Genomic DNA, 19,930 nt, shown 5'->3' on the forward strand with positions numbered 1-19,930 from the left:
AAGAAAGGCCTGAAAGCGGAAGTCGCGATGGATTCCAGAAAGACCTCAATCACGAAACCTTTGGAAGGAGGTATGCCTGCAGGAACGATTATTATTCAGGCGAGTCGAGTCCAACGAGTGTCGAGAAAATCCAGTTAAGTCGCGCTGGAATTATTTTCTACATAATCGTTCTGTAATTATTCGTATAAATCTGAGATACTAAGAAATTAATTGTTGAGTTTAATCCACGCCGATTTTAATCGCCCGTTCAACATAACTATATTTTTGCCGAAAATTAAAAAAAAAAGTGCATTACAAAATTTCAATGTAATGAATGTTGAGTATTAACGGGGGCACATAACCTCACAAATCTGATAAATGGACAAAAATGTTAATATATAAATATTAGAAAATAAGTAAGAAGTATACAGTTTGTTGCGAATTTCATACTCTTCTCAGACGTCTAGCGGTCTAGACGCGTACATAATGTATCAAATTTCCAAGATGTTTATTACACTTTTCAGACGAAAAGTGTTGATTTGTAAACGAAGTTGCTAAAATCAAGTTTCCTTAACAGACAACGCCGTACGTTAAAAAGAGCATGTAAGCCATGTTAGGATCCCTACTAAATTAAATTCCGTTGCCATTACAAAAGCATAAAACGGTGGGGAATTCTTCCAGAGGTTGAAAGTATCGTCCATTGTCTTCCCAAATAAAGAAGGAGACGGAGAAATATGGTGATAAGGTTTTGAGCGTAACAGCAACTGTGAAATAAGACTTGACAGTGCGGCGTGGAACGTTAGATGAGACATGACGCATGTTGACAGATCATCAGGACGCACCCATGGGACGCCTTGGCGCCTTTCGTTCACTGCATTTCAATGAAGTTGGGAATGCTAATCTAAACTCATGATAACTTACCAGGCAGAAAATTTTTAAACATTGCCTTATGGACCGCCCTACATCATGTTACGCAGTCACACGTGTCGTTTTTATTCAAATCTCATTTTCCTGCAGTTGTAGCGAAAATATACAGATGGAAAATCTGGAAATATTATTCGGGGAAACTTTGCGAATATTCGAGTTCAACAGGGTGTGAGGGCTGAATTACGGTGTGGGTAAAGGGCACGATTTTAACACATAATGCAATCATTAAATTAAAGCGATTGCTTTTGCAGAGTTGCGGTGTTTTCATTCATCGATAAAGACAAAAATTAGCTTTTACCTTTTTTAGTTCCAAGATTGTAGGTATATACCGTGAAATGTAATTAAAAAAATCTAAAAATAAAAGCAAGCAATTAAAAATGTTAAAATGAAAACGTTGCAATGTTTTAACACAAATTCCCCAAAAAATGGATTTTAATAAGCACAGTAGTAGTAGATCTTACCCGCTACTTCAAGCAGTATGACCAGACCTTGTCTTATTTCGCTTCAAAAATAGACAGTTGTAGCTAACTTTTTAGAAAATAGTACATACAGGATATTCTGACGATCTGGGTGGAAGATTACACATTTTCTGACATAGTTTCAATTGATGAATTAAATGCTTAAATTTTACTTTGAGACTGTCACCACCAAACAGACTGTACAAGAAAGACCGATGAAATTTTCCGTACACTCGAACGTAAAATGACGATTATTACAAAGGACGGGTGTAGTTTTACCTCCAAAATTTGGAAAGTTTTGTGTACACTATAAATATTTATTATACATTATTATTTTGGTAAACTAATACATTCATATCTTAGTGGCGTGGGATACATGTTATTTCATATCGAATCAAAAGGGAACGACAGATGTCTACTCGCTGCTGCTTCATTTCCGGCTAAAACGTCTGGGGACTCATTTTGTACAAACTTATGCACAAACTTTATGATGGGCAGATCCAATACTAATCATTGTTCCAGCAACCTCCTCTGAGGTAATTCGCTTATTTAGGGTTGCGATGTGATTTGCATAATTAAGTCAATGACGTAAGTTTTTGATGTCTTTTTCAAGCCTTGAATACGATCTTTTATAACCGAAAGTGTAGGATCATGTTACATGAGTTACAGTATAGAAGAAAAAACTACAAACAATATTAGTAACCACGGCAAAACTTAATGTTTTACGGTTCCAGGGTGCCCCTCTGGCTCGACATAGCGTTTTTAAAATTCGTTAGTCATGTCACTTTTGTTGAAATGCGTTGTGACGAGAGGAACTATTTTAAAACAGAAACAATGCATGAAATGAATTGTGCTGAAATAACGTTAAAAGTTGCGTCGAGAATGATTATATCGAACGTTTTCCTTCAATTCGTAATGGCCAGGTGGGAGATGTATAGTTATACCACTTTTTATGGAAAAAGTTTTAATGCAATTTGAGTTTTAACAGATTTTACTAGTAACGGCTTCTGAAGTCAAATAATCTTTTTAATTTACTTAAAATATTAGTTTAAGTTTCTCCATTATATACAACGTTCAAATTTTCGTGAGAGTTATGTAGCGGATAATTATGTTATGTACATATATACATATCTAAATATTTTTTCAGTGAGCAGTAGGAACGAAGCAAAACTTGTTGGCAATTACAGTTCGAAAAATAATGAGCACATACAATGTATATTATTGATGCTACACATCATATTCAGCATCTAAATTGGACACATTTGCTTTTCAATCCTACCATAGTTGACAGACTTTTTGAGTTTAAGCTAAGGAAGTATTTATTGTGCTAGTTACATGTTTCATGTTTTCTTGACGTTTCAGGACTTCCAGAGTATACCTGTCTGTTGTTTGCCGTCTGTGTCGAGTTTTTAATAAACAGATAATATCAGAAACTATCAGACAATTGTTCTCAAAATTTATAATAATCATGTTAGAAATATCGGATGAATGGAAAGTGCAAACCAAAATTTGTCTAATTATCTCCATCCTCATATCCACTAACAATATGATGACGTCACCTCAAAATTTTGCATGGTAAATATTATTTAAATTTTATAAAATAATATGCTGCTGTAGGTACTTGTGGTTTATGTATCCGCCTTGAGTTTTTATGGTACGAACCTTCAGATTTTCGTAAAGAAGTCAAAATTGTATGATGTTCAGCAACCACATTGGGCTGAGATGGATAAACGACTGCATGTAATGCCAATGTCGCGAGTTCGCTCCCCTCATGGACCACTTTTTACTTCTCAAGGCATCTTTTGTGTTTTCTGGACATTTTATGACCTCTAGCGTACGATACAATAAGACTTCTGCGGTCTGTATCTCGACTGGAGCAGTAGGTGACAAATTTTAGATGTAAGTGTGTTATGAATATCGTGTAGATGATAAAACGCTAACCAAAATTTATGTAACCATCTCCATCAATGCTCACATGACGTCAGTTCAATATTTTGTACGTTAAACAATATTTAATTTTTATAAAATAATATACTCCTAATACATTTAGGATTATAAATCCGCCTTGATTTTTAACTATAATTAGTTTACAAAAATGTTGCAATATTTGCGGCGTGTGTTTCATGCAATCAGTATCTCGTACATAAGAGACAAGTGGGTCGTAGTCATGACCTGAAACGTTGAATTTGAGCAACTGGAGTTCTGCGCACAATAGTTCCCGACTTCGCGGACATTTTTCTGAATCTTCGACTTCAGGTGCGAAGAAAGTTCTGTCTAAATAACTTTAGTCTTTTTTACTTCCCGAGCGTAGGCCAAGGAAGTATAGTAATTGAGTCCATCGGACGAATGGCTATTTTTATATTTTCTCGACGTTTCATGACCCACAGTACGAAAAAAGTAATCTCCTTTCCGTCTGTTTGTTTGTATGGTGTCTGTATCCACTTTTGTTAGACATGTAATCTCCAAAACTGCTGGATCGATTGTTGTCAAATTTTGTATGTATATTAGAATTATCATGTGGATGGTTAAACGCTAACCAAAATTTTGCTAATCATCCCCACCAACAATTTGATGACGTCATTTCAAATATTCTATGTTTATTTGATTTAACTGTTTAACAACAATATACTGTATGTCTGGTGTACGAACACTCTTTCAATTTTTTTCCCTAACCATCCAAATTTTCACAAAAACATATGTACAATACATATAATAACAGTTTACCATCAGCGTAAGTTATCCCGATCGTGGTCTAGTGGATAAAAGTTCGGAACGCGGACCGGAGGTCACGAGTCGATGCCAAACTTGGCCTGACGTTTTTTTTATCGTTTTCTCTCGCGTTGTGTATTATCTATGTTTATGACGTCATAACAAAATTTTTATTGATCAATTTAAGAACGAGGTGAGAAAACGCCCGTCTTTATTTAATAAAAATTATAATAATACTATTCAGAACATTATGTTCAACTGTCACTGAATCCAAAATTTTAGTCCGCTGTTTTGAGGCGACAAAGTACTTCAGGGGTGAGGGAAATTCTATCTAACAACATGAGGCCAGTTTCTGTGGCACGTTTGTCCATCACGTTTTACTAGTGTTAAAATATTATGCGCTCTTTATTCAGATATAAAAAAAAATGTTTTATCTTGGATGCCTAGATTTTTGAAAAAAAAAAAAAATCAAAATTATGACCTTAGAAACTAACAAACTGTCTGCTCTGAAATCTCGCAAAGGCTTTAAAGGTTATTAGAGGCATGGTGAATCGTTAATCAAAATTTATTTAATTGAAGACGTCATTTCAAAATTTTCCCGAGTAAATGATATCTAAAATGTGCAAAATATTTGGGTCTATACTTGTTGTCCAGTCGCTTTGTCCAAAAAATTGTTAATTATACAATGCATCTTTTTAAAAGTGGCCGTAGGGATTTCCATGTTAAATTTTATACGGTATGTTAACTTATATTTGCATGAGTAAATATTCAGAGTTGAAATTTTTGCTGGATGTAATTTGGGTTATCTTTGTCGATTTTATTAAAGGCTATGCTTTAAAATAAAGGATATTCCTAAAACAAATATTTGGGCATTTTTGTCGGTAATATTGTAGGCAACCATGTAAAAACAGATATCTACCTGAGGTTTCTAAAATTTGATTGTTTGTTCGATTACTGGTTTTTACTGAACCAAATTCGTAAACATGCACAAGAAAAATTGGAAATTGTCATGTAGGTACATCAAAGAGGTATCGACAAGATACATTGCGCAAAATTTTGCTGCAGGTCTTGTTCTGATCGTGGACATCAAAAACGCAATTTCAGTAACGGTTTTCTTCATTTATGTTTGAATTCCATCAGTTTGTTTCTTTTCTAAAAATTGGAATAAAGGTGTTTAATGATTAAATTGAGGAAAAAAAAGCGCTGTCAAAAATGACAAGTCAAAATGATAAGTCAAAACTATTCTATGATGGACCTAAACTTTTTAAACAAAATAATTTTTACTTTTTAAAGTACAAATTAACAATTTACTGCAAAAAATGGTAGTTCAATTAAAGTGGATTCCTAAAACCATTTCCATCGCAAACATCATCTCTGGGTTTTCACCCTAACAAAAGTTAACATGGGGTCTAAAGTTTAGCATGGAAATTCCTATGGCCATTTTTAAAAAGATGCACTATATTATTATTATTTTTATGGAAACTCACTTGAAATATATGCACAGCATGCTTTTTCTTATATGGTAATAGGATCCATCCAGCGAATGGCTACTTTGATGTTTTTTTTTTTACATTTCATGGCCGCCAACGTACTAGACCGATTGTCATAAATTTGTGTGTCAAGATTATCGTATGATGATGGTTAAAAGCTATAACTAACAAAAATAAATTAAGATGTTCTACTCTGTTGCATGTCAGGATTATCACAAAATTTACACTGTGTGGACAAAAATTTCCACACTAAAGACTTGTTTCAAAATGCATGAAAATATTGATACCACCAAGTACGATGTAGGTGTTACAATAAGTTTTTTAACTGAAAATTATGCTTTCCGTAAATACAGAAAATTTTTATGTTTCTGAAGCGGAAATCTGAGTGCTATAAACCCAAAAAATCAAATGTACAAACTATACAGAGTACATAACTAAATTTCTCCTAGAAGCTCTAGAGGGCCATTTTTTGGTAAGAAAATTTATTTCAATATTCGCAATTTTTGGTGCGTCGTCGGGAGGAGCTTGTTTATTGATAGTATTAAAAAAACTCACCGATTTATAATTGTTACATTGGAGAGCACAAAAAGAAGTCTGACGTCTTTCTGAAAGTTTGCGACCATGGAAAACGATACTCCCTTCAAAGGCTGCACTTTATATAAAAAATATACAACATCGGCTCATGTCCAAAACCGATGTATTTTTATTGACAACAGGAAGGATAAATGCAGACGGCAGCCTGTAGAAATTTATAAAATTAGAAAAATTTGAAAGTTACATTACGGTCTCTGCTTTAGAACATCTTCCACGACCATTATTTTGAATAATATAGTCCTCGATTTGACATCATCCTTGTTGTCTCATTGTTGGAATTACACCACTTCTTTGCATTATTGTCGCACCAATAAAGAAATATAACAAATTATGTTTTAACTGAGGAAGAGAAAAACTTCATTCCAACTAAGTACTTTGGAATATTTTGTTCTACAAAATAATCAGGTCTGTATTTTTTTACGTGACATTCGTTACATGCTTTGTTTTTTTTTCAAATTTTTCTTATGTATGTTCGGAGTCAAAAAACGTCCCGTTACGGATTTGATATGGTATTTGAGCCAAATTGAACCTAAACTTTTTTACTGTGTAAACGCATAGTTTTAGTCTCTTAACAGGAAGTGTAATTTAATGTGCTGCTTCAGAAGTAAAATTACTTTCGTTATTTTTTTCTGTCATTGCTTTTATTTGTTTTTACATTTTTTGATTAGTGTTTATGAACATTATAAAAGTAGGCAGTTATTTAATTTAATAAAATTTAGTACACAAGAGTTTAAAAGAAAGCGTTTCGTTTGCTTAGAGCCCCCTAAATACTAAATATGAGACAAGGAAAGTTTTGCGTAATAATTTTACAGATGTTTATTGCTGTTACACAAGAGTTTTAATATAGCACACAAGGTTATCGTAATGGAAACTTCTTTTCTGACCTTTAACTCCTGAACGCACAGTCAACATCCTTGGATATTGCAAGAACTTACTTTGAAAATTGTGGATGATTTTCATCGATCATCTTAACGCCTATATGTTCCTGATTATCCAAAATTATTATTTAAAGTACGTTCCCTCGACGTCGTTCACGGAGTGAACGCTCGTAGAGCTCGCGAGAGCGATTAAGATGCGGAGAATAGGAAGTTCTGACATCGCGGAGCACGTGCCCATTACAAGTTTTATTTAGAGTCAGTCCTACCTATGTGTTATAATTCTAATTACATATCTTACATGTCCTAGACCCTCCCATGTAACGTCTTTTGATTTTCCCATTGGTTTATTGGTAAGACCTTGCGGTGCGTGATTGGCTAAAGCCGGCACCAAAATCGAAAAAGGCGCATGAGCGAAGGTACAGCGGCAAAACTCTCCGAGAAATGTTAGTGTTTCCCCGGTTTTTGGCGAGAGAACATATGACGGTCACAAGAAGAAAGACGCAAACACGAGGTTTGAAAGGGTGAGAACACGCGCGCGTGATCTTGACAGAGAAAATTTTTGTGAGTCGACGATCTACCGGTATGGTTAACAGGAAGTCAAAGTGTCAAAAACTTTTTGTTTTTCTCAGTATTTTATACTTCGCCCAGGCGGCTTCTTCCACGGGAGCCACTTCTAATGGTGAGTCTAATACTTTTACCAGAGCAAAGCGTCTCCTACAGAATCTCATCTTGGCGTAGCTGACGAGCTTTGAGGGATGTCTAATTTCATTTATTAATCTTTGAGGTAGTTCTTTGAGCTGCATTTTTATTAAATTAGGAATATACGACTCACATTTGAAATGTTTATTTCGTTTCATTCTTATTTTCCAATTAGAAATCTCGACGATTCTTATACAAGTATTCGGTAATGAATACATTTTTCATTCGATGCAATCAAACAGTAAATAGTAGGAATTTAATTAAAAATTATGCAGCTATAGTACCAAATCTACTAATTTACAGACGCCAAATAATTAACAAACATCCTTCTTAATTTCGTCAAGGTTAGCTGAAAAGTAGGCAAAAGGCGTTTGCCGAATATGTGACACACGTGACCAAGCAAAATCGTGAGATGAATCTCTATGAAGTACACAAAACAGAAATTAAATTCTTGTTATTCTATACATAAATCTGTTAAAAAAGTATCTAATCCTAACTATAATAATACCACTTTTGATATCTCAGATTTTGTAATCTGCTTCTAGAGATAAAATACAGATTTTTTTTATTATAATATGACAAAATCTTAACTGTGTAGCACTGACATGTTGACTCACATTTTAATAACACGAAAATTTTGCGATATATGTACGTATTTTTCAAACTGAAGTGCAGTATTTCCATATCATGTGGCTGCAGTGTACTTATTGTCAGCTCTCAATAATACAGTATTAAAAAAAATGGACGTATATAGACATGTAATTCAAAAAATATATTTAAAAAATGCATATAACACATTAGGAAATAGCAGCATATTTTTAGAATTTTAAAACTAATATTTAACAAATTAGAACGGTGTCTTTAGACGTAAGTGTGCTGTTGTTTATAAACTTAAGTTTATGATACCTGTTGCATAGTTTTGTAGTTTTACAATCATTTATTACATTTCATCACTAGGACTTGTTCATTATTTTGAGTCGTTATTTTATCTCTCTAGATACACAGTGTGTGTCCCAATAAAGGTGAAAATGAACCTATTTTTGTAGCTTATAAAAATGTCTTGACACGTCATTCTAATACTACCTGCTAACAATATGTACAGCGTATTCCGTTTAAAAGTTGTAGCTACATTCAAGTTACATTGGTTTAAATAGGTACCTACCAGAATATCTCCCATAGTTTTAAATATTTGCATTGTTTTTTTGCTAAACGTGTTATAAAATACTTTGGTTTTCTCAAAAATAGTTTTAGAACAAATTTACATTTTTATGTAAAAAATGATCGTACCTAAAAGTTTGAAGTCTATTGTATAAAATTTTTCTTATGCCGTGGTTTAAGAAAAGTAAAAATTAAACGGTATTGTATGTTTATGTAGAACGATTCGATGTGCACGTTCTCATTTTCTCGTTTTTTACGAAGGAACAGCCTGTGGTTAATAATTAATTACTTAAAAAAATGTTTTAAAGAGGTTTTTTTCTGATAGGTACGCTGTTAGTTATATTCCAGATTTTTTTTGTAACTAATTTCATCTCTGACGCAAGAACAATATGTTTTTCAGAAGTATTTTCTTTCTAGGTTAAAAAATCTGTAAAATTACGAACTAATCATATCATACAATGTGTTCTCTATTAAGACCTTAGAGAAAAACACTCATTGAAGGCTATTTTGACAGAACTTCCCTCGCCTCTGAAATACATCCAGATTTTTTGAAAAATTATAAGATTTGTTTTTGCGAATTTTATTTTTTATGATAACCCTTATAGATGAAAATAAAGATATATATCTAATGTTTAAATAAAGGTAAAGAAGCCTGCTACGCGTTTGTTTCAAGTGAGTTTATCCATTACACAATTTTGTGATGACATCATCAATATTTTTGCAAGAACACATAGGTATATCAGTTTGGCTAGATGCGGTGTAATACCTACTTAAAATAATAGTACTGTATACCTAAATTTTCCAGAAAATGGAGTGGGTCGTTCTTGATTTAATCAATACAATAAATTGTCCCATTCATTAATTTTTTTGAGTCACGCTGTATAAGTAATTCTAAAAGCAATGAGTGCATTGATAACCACAACATATAGTCATAATACTTTGCATATTTCAGAGAGAATATATTCGGCCAAATTTTGAGATTACGTCAAAAGTTTGTGGGAAGGAATAAATGAATATATTTTCATTAACAATTTACCATGATTAGGATAAGCTTAAAACGTCTGCAAAGTTTCAGAGTATTCGGTTTTGTAGTTTCAGAGTTAAATTTCAAAAATTGGTATATAATTTTGTTTGTTTTTTTAAGTCTGAATATCAAGGGTGAAAACAACACGGGTTTACCACAAGTGCAGCAGTATCTTTTTTTATAAAAATAAAAACAAATTTACTATTGTAAATTTTGAAAATGACGTCATCAAATTGTCGATGGTAATGATTTGTCAAATTTTGGTTAGCGTTTTACCATCCACATGATATTTCTAATATACATACAAAACTTGACAACCATCGGTTCAGTAGTTTGGGAGATTATCTGTCTAACAAAAATCGGGACACACAGACACACAGACAGATAGACGAAAACGGGAGACCTACCTCTTCGTATTCTAGGATTCATGAAAGGTCGAGAAAACATAAAAGTAGAGAGTCGGCCGATGGACTCGATTACAATAATACCTCCTTAGCTCACGCTCAGGAGGTAAAAATGAAATCACATTTTATAAATTTTCAACTTTTATTACTTTAATCCGAGACAGTTAAAAAGGTTTAAAACAAATCTCTAAATAAACTAAATATATATTATTCACACAATAAATTAGGTACTCTATATTTGTGTATTTTTCTGTTGAGAACTAGATAGACACAATATTTTATAAATAAGCTACCAAAATGTATCTACACATTTTATGTAAACCTCAAACAACATTAACATATTCCAATTGAATCATTGGGACACCGGTACATATTTTTATTTTTTTTACGCTTCTAACCATAACCTTGATGTCGTTTCTAAGTATGTATTTTGCGTTACAGGTTAATTACTATGTCAGTGAGTAGTTAAATAACGCCGGTTCTGGCCCACAATTTGCCGGTAAATTTAAATTCATGTTTATACCTACATGTGTGTCAGGAAATTCAAATTTCGCATTCCGATTAATAATAGTTCCGGGAATAGGGCGCGACTTGAAAAAAAAAATCGGGTCATAAAATGGTTTGAAAACTACAACGGTCTTGTAGGCACACTCAAATTTTGTTATTACTTTTTCGATTTTTTCTTGTGAATTCACCATGTATGACGTTTTTTACTGCGTCGCTAAAAAACAAATAACCGCAATTTCTTTTGATGAAAATGTTCCACTCATTACTCCGTTCACCTTCGCTTACTTTTTGCAAAAATCTTAGTAACGCATTGTGCCCACGGGGTTTAATTTGATCGTAATAAAATTTTTTCCAGTTCTCCCTTGATTGTTTCAACAAAAAGCCATGTTAGAAGGTGAATTAATTTAATACAGTCGGTTAATGTGGAGAATTAGCTGACAGCTGAGACATAAAAACAAAATGAAAATTTAGTTAGCGCTGGAATTTACACATATTTGAGAGGGTGTAGATTTTTAGCGTGCAACCGCAATTTACGCAGATCGACACGGTGGCGGTAGGTTGGGTTATCTACATCTATTACACAGTTAATTTTGTATTAGCTTCCTTGATTCGCTAGTGAAATAAATTTGAAAGTAGTAAAAAAGTGGAATAAAATTGAGGGAAAGTGGGATTTTAGTAAAACACAAAACTGTACGTTAAAACAATTTGTTTTGCTTTGTCGAGTCGCTACGCAGCCGCAGAATATACAAAAACAAAATTTAATTGAATGAGAAAAGTGAAAGTATTGGTGCGATTTGATCACTCTATGTGGATACATCATGTTTAAAATTGAGTTAACACGTTTTCCATTAGTCCAGAATTTGCACACTTCATAAATACTTTTATCGTTAAATCCATCTAAATGAATCATTTTTCAGTTTTGCTTGATTATACAGAATAAATATTTGGCATAAAAGGTCTTTAAAAATTATACAACCTATACTGTTTCTCATTGTGAATGTTATGTGAAGTTTAGTATATCATATAAACATAAATTATTGTTATTCGTGTTTTTTTTAAATACGCGTAGGTACATGTATAAAAGGCATTTAATTTACTCTACACGCTTAAATTAGTTCTCATTTACCGTAAGTATGTCCAATCAACATGTTGTTACGACTGACGGTGTTTTGGCCTGGGTTCTTCAATAATACCCGAAATACCAAAACTTAACAACTTTGATTATAACGACTCTAATTAATACACCTCTTAACAATACACACTTCTCAACTCTCAACTCATGGGGTCTCTTGTTCTACTCGATGCTGCGCGACTGACTGTTTCTTCCGTCTACCAATTATTTATACAGCGGCTGTATTGCCGAGAATTCTCTAGATGTAGTAAGTTAAGTTGCATCCTGAATATTCCATTTTCGAACGTTTCATAGTCCAGAACGATCAGATAATCCAGTGTATGATTTGTGTCCCAAGTGCTTCATACTATTCTCTAAGTAAAAACTTTCATGTCATATTGCTTTGTCCTTAGCTTTGGGCGTTTTAATCCGAAAAAAGTTTTTAAAGAAGTACCCCCTTTCTCATATACAGGTTCTTTTGTGAAATGAGTTCTAATTTATTTATGTATATAATATTGGTTTTTTAGATTTCTACTTAGTGTCTTAGTCATTTTCTGTTCCCCTCGTCCTCCCTTGTCTTGCCCCTTATTTTAAAAACATAACGGAATTATCTAATAGAATTGGTTTTCATATGTCGTTCAATATCTGCTAGTTTGATTTGTAAAACTTTGAGGAAGACAGAAGGGTTAAGTATTTTTTAGAGTTTAACTATTTTCTGCTTCCCCCATAATCATCGAGAACTATTTGGAGATCTTTTTAATGGCTTAAATTTTTTTGCATACTGTTTTCGCTAATGGAATGTTTTAGTACCCAATCCGTGATTCGTTTTCTATCGAAGGGCTCTTCAAATGTCACTTCATGTTTACGAAGGTTTTAGAATTTTTTTGACAAAAGTCTTCTAGAACTTCGCAAAAACTTTGTCGATTTTTCTTAAAATTCAGTTCGGTACTGAAATCGAAATTTTTCTTCTCCCAGAATCGTTTTGAAGTCCTGTCTTCAATCAATAATTCTTCTGTTTTTCCTTTTTTACAAGCAGAAGTTTTCTAGATTTCGGCATTTTTCGACTCTCCTAGTTTACCGATTCCTAATAATTTTGTGTTATTCATGTCGATATGCGTTTCATCCTTACTATTCTCGGCGTGATAAAATTTTATTAATCTGGATATTTATACAGTTCTTGCATATGTCTTTAAATTCTTCTTTAATACACCCATGTCCATGTGTTTTACTGTTCTAAGTTCATCTCCACGTGTTCAACTGAAAAAAAATACCTTTCAAGTTTTCGATATTCCAATATAATCATGTTAAGCGCGTGCTCCATGTTATATTTCATTCTATTAATAAATTAATTGTATAGCAAATAATGCGATTCCCAAGCGTGATTAAGATGTGGGTTCTATTGTTAAGGAAAAAATCCGATAAACTTTACAAATGTGCTTTAAATAGATATAACTATTGCTAGTTTTAAGTTAGCATACCATCACGGCGTTATTAAATGTATTTTGTACAATTTAATAACTAAAATTATGCATAACTACAGCTACCATACAATTATTACTTTTCTTGATTTTCACATATTTTACTTTTCATGCTTCATTCCAATTGTCTTTCTTTGATTGAATGTAATAAATGATGCTTTCTGTTTTGTATTGCTAAATATAGTTTTTATGATAATTGCAGACTTTGTAAATTCCTTGTAGCAAACTTCATGCACTATATTAGTTTCTCATGATTACTCATTTCTGAAAGTTTTCAACAGTAAATATTCAAAATAAACAACTTTATAACTACCTCGATAAAATAAGATTATAAACTCATAAACGTGGGATGTTATTACTCATAATGGAAAACTATAACTTTACATCTTCACTGATAGATCGTAAATTATTACTCAAACTTGCTGTTGATAGGTTAAAACAGAGGAAGGGAGTTTTTATTGCAATATATATTTAATAAAACAAGAAATTTCCAAGAAGTAGCACTTTAGAGGAATACACATTTCTTTCCATAATATGACTATGTTATTTAGCAGGTCAAACTTATTTCTGTGTTAACATCTGAAGTAATAGTCCGTGTGAAAAATGTCCTTATTAAGTTTGTACTAGATTACAAATGGTGAGGTGTCTACACACGATTAAGGTACGAATCTAACAATGAGATTGTCGATAAAGTATGTCGAAAGATATAGGTAATAGCTTAATTGCCACTCAACTTAGGGTAATTTTTACGACTTAGTCAAAATAGGCTATAATAAATTTGTTTGCCAGACCAGACTCTCTTATTGCAAAAGTAACAAATAAGAATATTTCAATATGGAACCCAGCTGTCTGTGGAGTGTACTATTGCTTGTGTATGAGAGATCCGCTGTAAAATGCTTATGAAGTTGTGGTCATAAACACACCATATCTTTAACGGAACTATAGCTAGTTTACTCTCAGGAAGCATTGCTGTGCTAGGCGAATGACTATGCTCGAAGAATATGAAAAGTAGGTACCTCATTTAATTCTGTTATATGCTGGTGAATTCATTCCACTCCAATAGTTCAACTTGTGTAGACAACATTTTCTGTATCCTCAGTGACCGTTACATTCGGTATGGACAGATCATAGAAATCCCAAAGTTTGGTAAACCAGATCAAGGCTTTAAGAAAAAAATCAAATGGATGACACCACTATGAGTAGATTGATTGATAATGTAAAAAATATTAAATGACGTGGGATAGCCTGTAGGCAATAAAGCTCAATGTACCCACTGCTTTTGATGTTTTTCATTCTGTGATAATCAATACTTATGATAGAAAGAACACGAGATAGAACAAAAAAAAATTGAGAACAAAATATAAAATCAAAGAAGCCAAAAAGGGAGATAAACCAATTTTCGAATAAGCAACATTGTTAATGTAAAAGAAACAAAATAGCATCCTAGCCGCAAAAGTTCTGCGGACTCTTCTAAGTTAACTGTAAAAGTACTATCTTCTTTCCTTAGGATATCTGGTTAATGTGCGTGGACCTTCGAGAGACTTCTTCTTGAGACTTGCGGCCGAAGCAGTCGACGTTGCGTTACTGCAGAAGACTCGATAGGCTTTCAGTCTTCAGTTTTCATAGTGAAATTAAAACAAATTGGTCTAAAGAGTTTTGACAGTACTTCCCTCGCTGTCGGAAACGTGACGACTGCATGCCTATTATGTTTTTTTTCGCATTAGATTTCAAAGCATTCATTTTTTTTTTGAGTCACCCGGTATATGCAAATTCAAAAAATATGATTGGAATGATAAATCCACAAGAAGAGACTCATCATATTTTGTAGATTTTAGATAGGATTTAGTCAACAAAATTTTGTGGTGACGTCATAAATTTTTTAGGGGGGATGAGTAAATACATTTTGATCAAAAACTTACCATGCTTATGATAACTTTAGAACATCTTCAAGATTTCAAAGCATTCGGTTCTGTAGTTTCTGATTAAATCAATAAAATACATTTACGTATTTATTAATTTTTTTGGGTCACCCTGTATATGCAAATCCAAGAAATATGATTGGAATGATAAATCACAAGTACAGACTCACCATATTTTGTACATTTCAGATAGGATTTATTCTGCAAAATTTTGTGGTGACGTCATAAATTTTTTAGGGGGGACAACCAAATACATTTTGATAAACAATCTACCATGCTTATAATAATTTTAAAACATCTTCAAGATTTCAAAGCATTCGGTTTTGTAGTTCCTGAGTAAATCAGTAAAATAAATTTACGCATTCATTAATTTTTTTGAGTCACCCCGTATATGCAAATCCAAAAAAGTATGAATGGAGTGATATATCACAAGTACAGACTCATCATATTTTGTACATTTTAGATAGGATTTATTCGGCAAACTTTTGAACTGACGTCATCAAGTTTTTGGAGGGGATAACCAAATATATTTTGACTAAAGATTTATAATGCTCTTTATAGCCGTAAAACAACTGCAACATTTCAAAACATTCGGGTTAACAGATTCAAAATTAAATTGCAAAATGTTTTATAATTTTGATTTTTTTTCCAAAAATCTGGAGTTTCGGGTAAAAACTCAATTCGGAGTCGTAAACCACATGTGTAGGACTATGTTATTTTATACAATTTAAAACCCATTTACTATGTACAATTTTGAAGTGACGTCATCGCATTAGTGGTGGGGATGATTAGACAAATTTTGGTTAGCGTTTTACCATCTACATGATATTCCTACTGTAACTACAAAATTTCACAACAAGCGGTCCAGTACTTTCGGAGATTATCTATCTAATAAAAATCCTGGACGGCAGACAGACGGACAGACGGACAGACGGACAGACGGACAGACGGACAGACAGGCAGACGGAAATAGCAGACCTGTTTCTTCGTCTTCTAGGGGTCATGAAAGATCGAGAAAACGTAAAAGTAGAGAGTCGGCCGACGGACTCGATTACAATACTTCCTTTGCTTACGCTCGGGAAGTAAAAATAACAACAATCGGTCCATTAATTTCGGAGATTGTCTATTAAAAATCGACAAAGGCAGACAAACAGGCGACACACACTAGACGACAAGGAGATGGAAACGAGAGACCTATGGTTTCGTACTCTAGGAACCGTGACACCAGAAAACAAAACTTTTTCACCGGATGGACCCTATTAGAAGACTTCCTTGGCTTAGGAAGTGAAAATAGATTTCACATCTCGTTTTGCAATACAGTCATTTTATCGTTTTAATAGCACGCTTCTTTGCCTATGGTTTAACAATCCATAGACATCTTTATTTTACCTTATAGAGGTTATCATAAAAAAATAAAATTGTCAAAATTACTTTTATAATTTTTCAAAGAAGCTGTATTTGTTCGTCTGTACTTCAGGGGTGGTGGATATTCCGTTTACATAAGTTTAGACCAATATTTATTTCACAAGCAAGTATTGTAACAGGCTCCATCCGACGAATATCAAGTTTCATATTTTCTAGACGTGTTATGACGACACAATAGATTTCCCGTTCTCGTCTGTTTTCTGTCTGTCTGTCTGTTTGTCTGTTCTTTCTTTCTGTCCGCCGTCTCTCTCTCTCTCTCTCTCTTTCTCTCTGTGTCGATTGGTAGGTACTAGATAGATAATCTCCGGAACTACCGGACCGATTGTTGTGAAATTGTATAAGTGTATTAGGAATAAATATCGTACAGATGGTAGGACTCCAACCAAAATTCGTCTGTTGAGTTTTTAGGCTAAGCATCCAGATTTTTGGGAAAAAAATCAAAATTGTATAACAACATTTTACAATTTAACTTTGAAACCGCAAAATCGATTTATTATTTCAAATTTTACCAGTGTTGTAAGGTTATCGTAAGCATGGTAAATCGTTATCTAAATGTATCCATTTATGGTCTACCAAAAAACTGATGACGTCATCTCAAAACTTTGTTGAATAAATCCTATCCAAAATATGCAAAATGTTGTAAGTTTATATTAGTTTTAGGAATGTTTTCATATGTTTACTTCCTGATCGTAAGCAAATTCAACGGGCAATTTAGTGACGTGTTTTCTCGATGTGTTATGGGGTTATGACCCGTAGAGTAGAAAGAAAATGGTCTCCCGTTTCTTTCTGCCTTTCTTTCAGATGATCTCCGAAACTACCAGACCGATTGTTGTATACATATATGTGTATGTTAGGACCACCAAGCAGGTGGTAAAATGTCGAACAATTTGATGACGTCATCTCCAAATTTTACGATAGTAAATTTGTTTCTAATTTTATAAAATAAGATACTCCTGCATTTGTGGTGTATGGATCCATGTTGAGTTTTCATCCTAGACATCCTAATTTTTGGAAAAAAAATCATAAAAACATTTTCCAATTTAACTTTGAAACTGCAAAACCGAATGCTCTGAAATCTTGCAAACGTTTTAACGTTATCGTAATCATGGTAAATAGTTTATCAAAATTTATTCATTTATCCCTTCCTGAAAAATTAATGACGCCATCTCTAAAATGTGCAAAATATTATGACTCTGTACTTGTGGTTTATCGATGTAGTTATAGTTTTAGAATTATCTATACAGGGTAACTTAAAAAAAATTAATGAATAAGGCAATTTATTGTATTGTGGAAATCAAGAACGACTCATTCCATTTTCCCGAAAATTTGGGAATATACTTATGTTATTATTGTTATTACACTGCATCTATTCAAATTGATATATGTGTCCTTGCAAAAAAGTTGATTACGTCATCATAAAATTGTGTGATGGAAGAACTCACTTGAAACAAACACGTATCACTGGCCTTTACCTTTACTTTAACAACATTACGTACATATATTTATTTAAATTGATAACATTTATCTTAAAAAAATAAAATTCGCAAAATAAAATCTTATAATTTTTCTAAAAATCTGGATTTATTATACTGTGCTATATAGGGGCGAGGGAAGTTCTGTCGAAATTCGACCATTTGTTTAGAAATACTTATACCCGATGAGTTAAAAAATTAAGTAATTTATTTTATTTTTATTTAATGAGAAATTCACTTGATACATACGTACAACATACTTACAACTTCACCTGTACTATAACAGTCCACAAAAGGTTGTCGTGAAGATGAAATCGATTTCACATTTTGATGAACTTGTGCTTGTTATTTTGTTGTTAACGAAACAGTTGTCAGTATTATTTTGTAATAAAATGATAGTTAAATATGTACTGTATTCTTGGTGAGCATCGTATTATATGTATTTGATTTGAGAAATAAAATTGTTAAAGGTGAAATGAAAGAATACGTGGTGAAAGCAATCTGTTTGGGTCGTTTTGTTAATTATTATAACTTGCAATAATGGTTTAATGTCTTTGTCTGTTTGATATAGAAAGGCGAATTTTCTTGTAAATTATCAATACTAAATTGTGGGGTCCCTGTCGGCTTGTGAAAGAGCTAGTTCTAACGACTGTTTGTAATATATACTGTACTTCTGCCCGTTGTTTAGAAGTGCTTGTTGGTTTTATTGTATTATATTATTGGATACTTGCTGTGTATTCGTACGATAAAATCTACCTGTTTGTGCGTAAGTTGAGTTGTGATTGAGTTTCGACATGTCCGTGCATTTCGAAGCCCACGAGGATGCAAATACAGCAACAATTGAATTTGCTGGAGAATCCAGTCTACTACACATAGCAAAACTTCTGTCAAATTTAATTCTAAATTTGTGTATGATTATAAATTTAAAGTGCCAGTTCTGACTTTTCTTTTCTGTATTCAAGCAATATTGGGGTATGGTGGTTCATATTTATTAACATCTTGTTGCGAATATTTTTCTCGAGTGATCCTTGACTGGAGGGGCGCATATGGAAATGGGTTTAAAATAATGTAAAAATATGGAAGCGCCATTAAAGTATTGAGTGTGGAGAAAGAAAATCTTTTGCATCGTATTCGATACAGCGTTTGTACGTATTTGACATTCTGCACGCCGAACTCGATGAAACGTCCGCAGATTCCTAAAAGAAGCAAACAGATCTCGAATTGTTCAAGCTGAATGTATTACGACAGACAAATCATGTAACCATTGTAATTGGATGGCTAAATTTGATACCGTCGTTGAATTTTCGCAATTATGAAAGTTGAAGCTTTTCCTTTTTATGTGTGTTTTTTGAAATGGCAGCTAATTCCGGCTTTAGTCCGACTTAAATAATGTCCTCGTTCATGGACACGCCGGGATTAACACTGGAAATGGGTTCATGTTAGGCAAAAAGAACGGGAGATAAACTCCAATGAAGGCGCATTATTTATTCTTATCGGCACATTTTACTGTATCGTATCTGAAAGATTCAAAGAATAGAATTCGGGACGATTTAGTTCCGTCAAACTTATAAACTTATACCTGAATTTAAGTTTTTCGACGAGGAATATTTTTATTCACAGTATTTTCACGAAAGTCCATACATAAATATTCCTACAAGGTAAATGTTGCAAAAGTGATTCTACAAGCCGACTTGCTTC

The 19,930-nt window shown here is 33.1% G+C and overlaps 1 protein-coding gene across 2 annotated transcripts in view; it reads left to right on the top strand.

The window, feature by feature from the left end:
- Positions 1-7,471: 7,471 nt before the first annotated feature.
- LOC135141531 (lachesin-like) overlaps positions 7,472-19,930 on the top strand; it is a 192,399-nt gene continuing 179,940 nt past the window's right edge. For both annotated transcript variants that reach the window (XM_064072712.1, XM_064072713.1), the window contains exon 1: positions 7,472-7,714. In XM_064072712.1, coding sequence (XP_063928782.1) covers positions 7,618-7,714 — 97 coding nt within the window. In that variant the 5' untranslated portion in view covers positions 7,472-7,617. The remainder of the gene's footprint in view (positions 7,715-19,930) is intronic.

This window comes from Zophobas morio, unplaced genomic scaffold, assembly GCF_036711695.1.
Source record: "Zophobas morio isolate AGI-343-1 ecotype UQ-CSIRO unplaced genomic scaffold, CSIRO_AGI_Zmor_V1 ptg000044l, whole genome shotgun sequence".
Lineage (NCBI taxonomy): Eukaryota > Metazoa > Arthropoda > Insecta > Coleoptera > Tenebrionidae > Zophobas > Zophobas morio.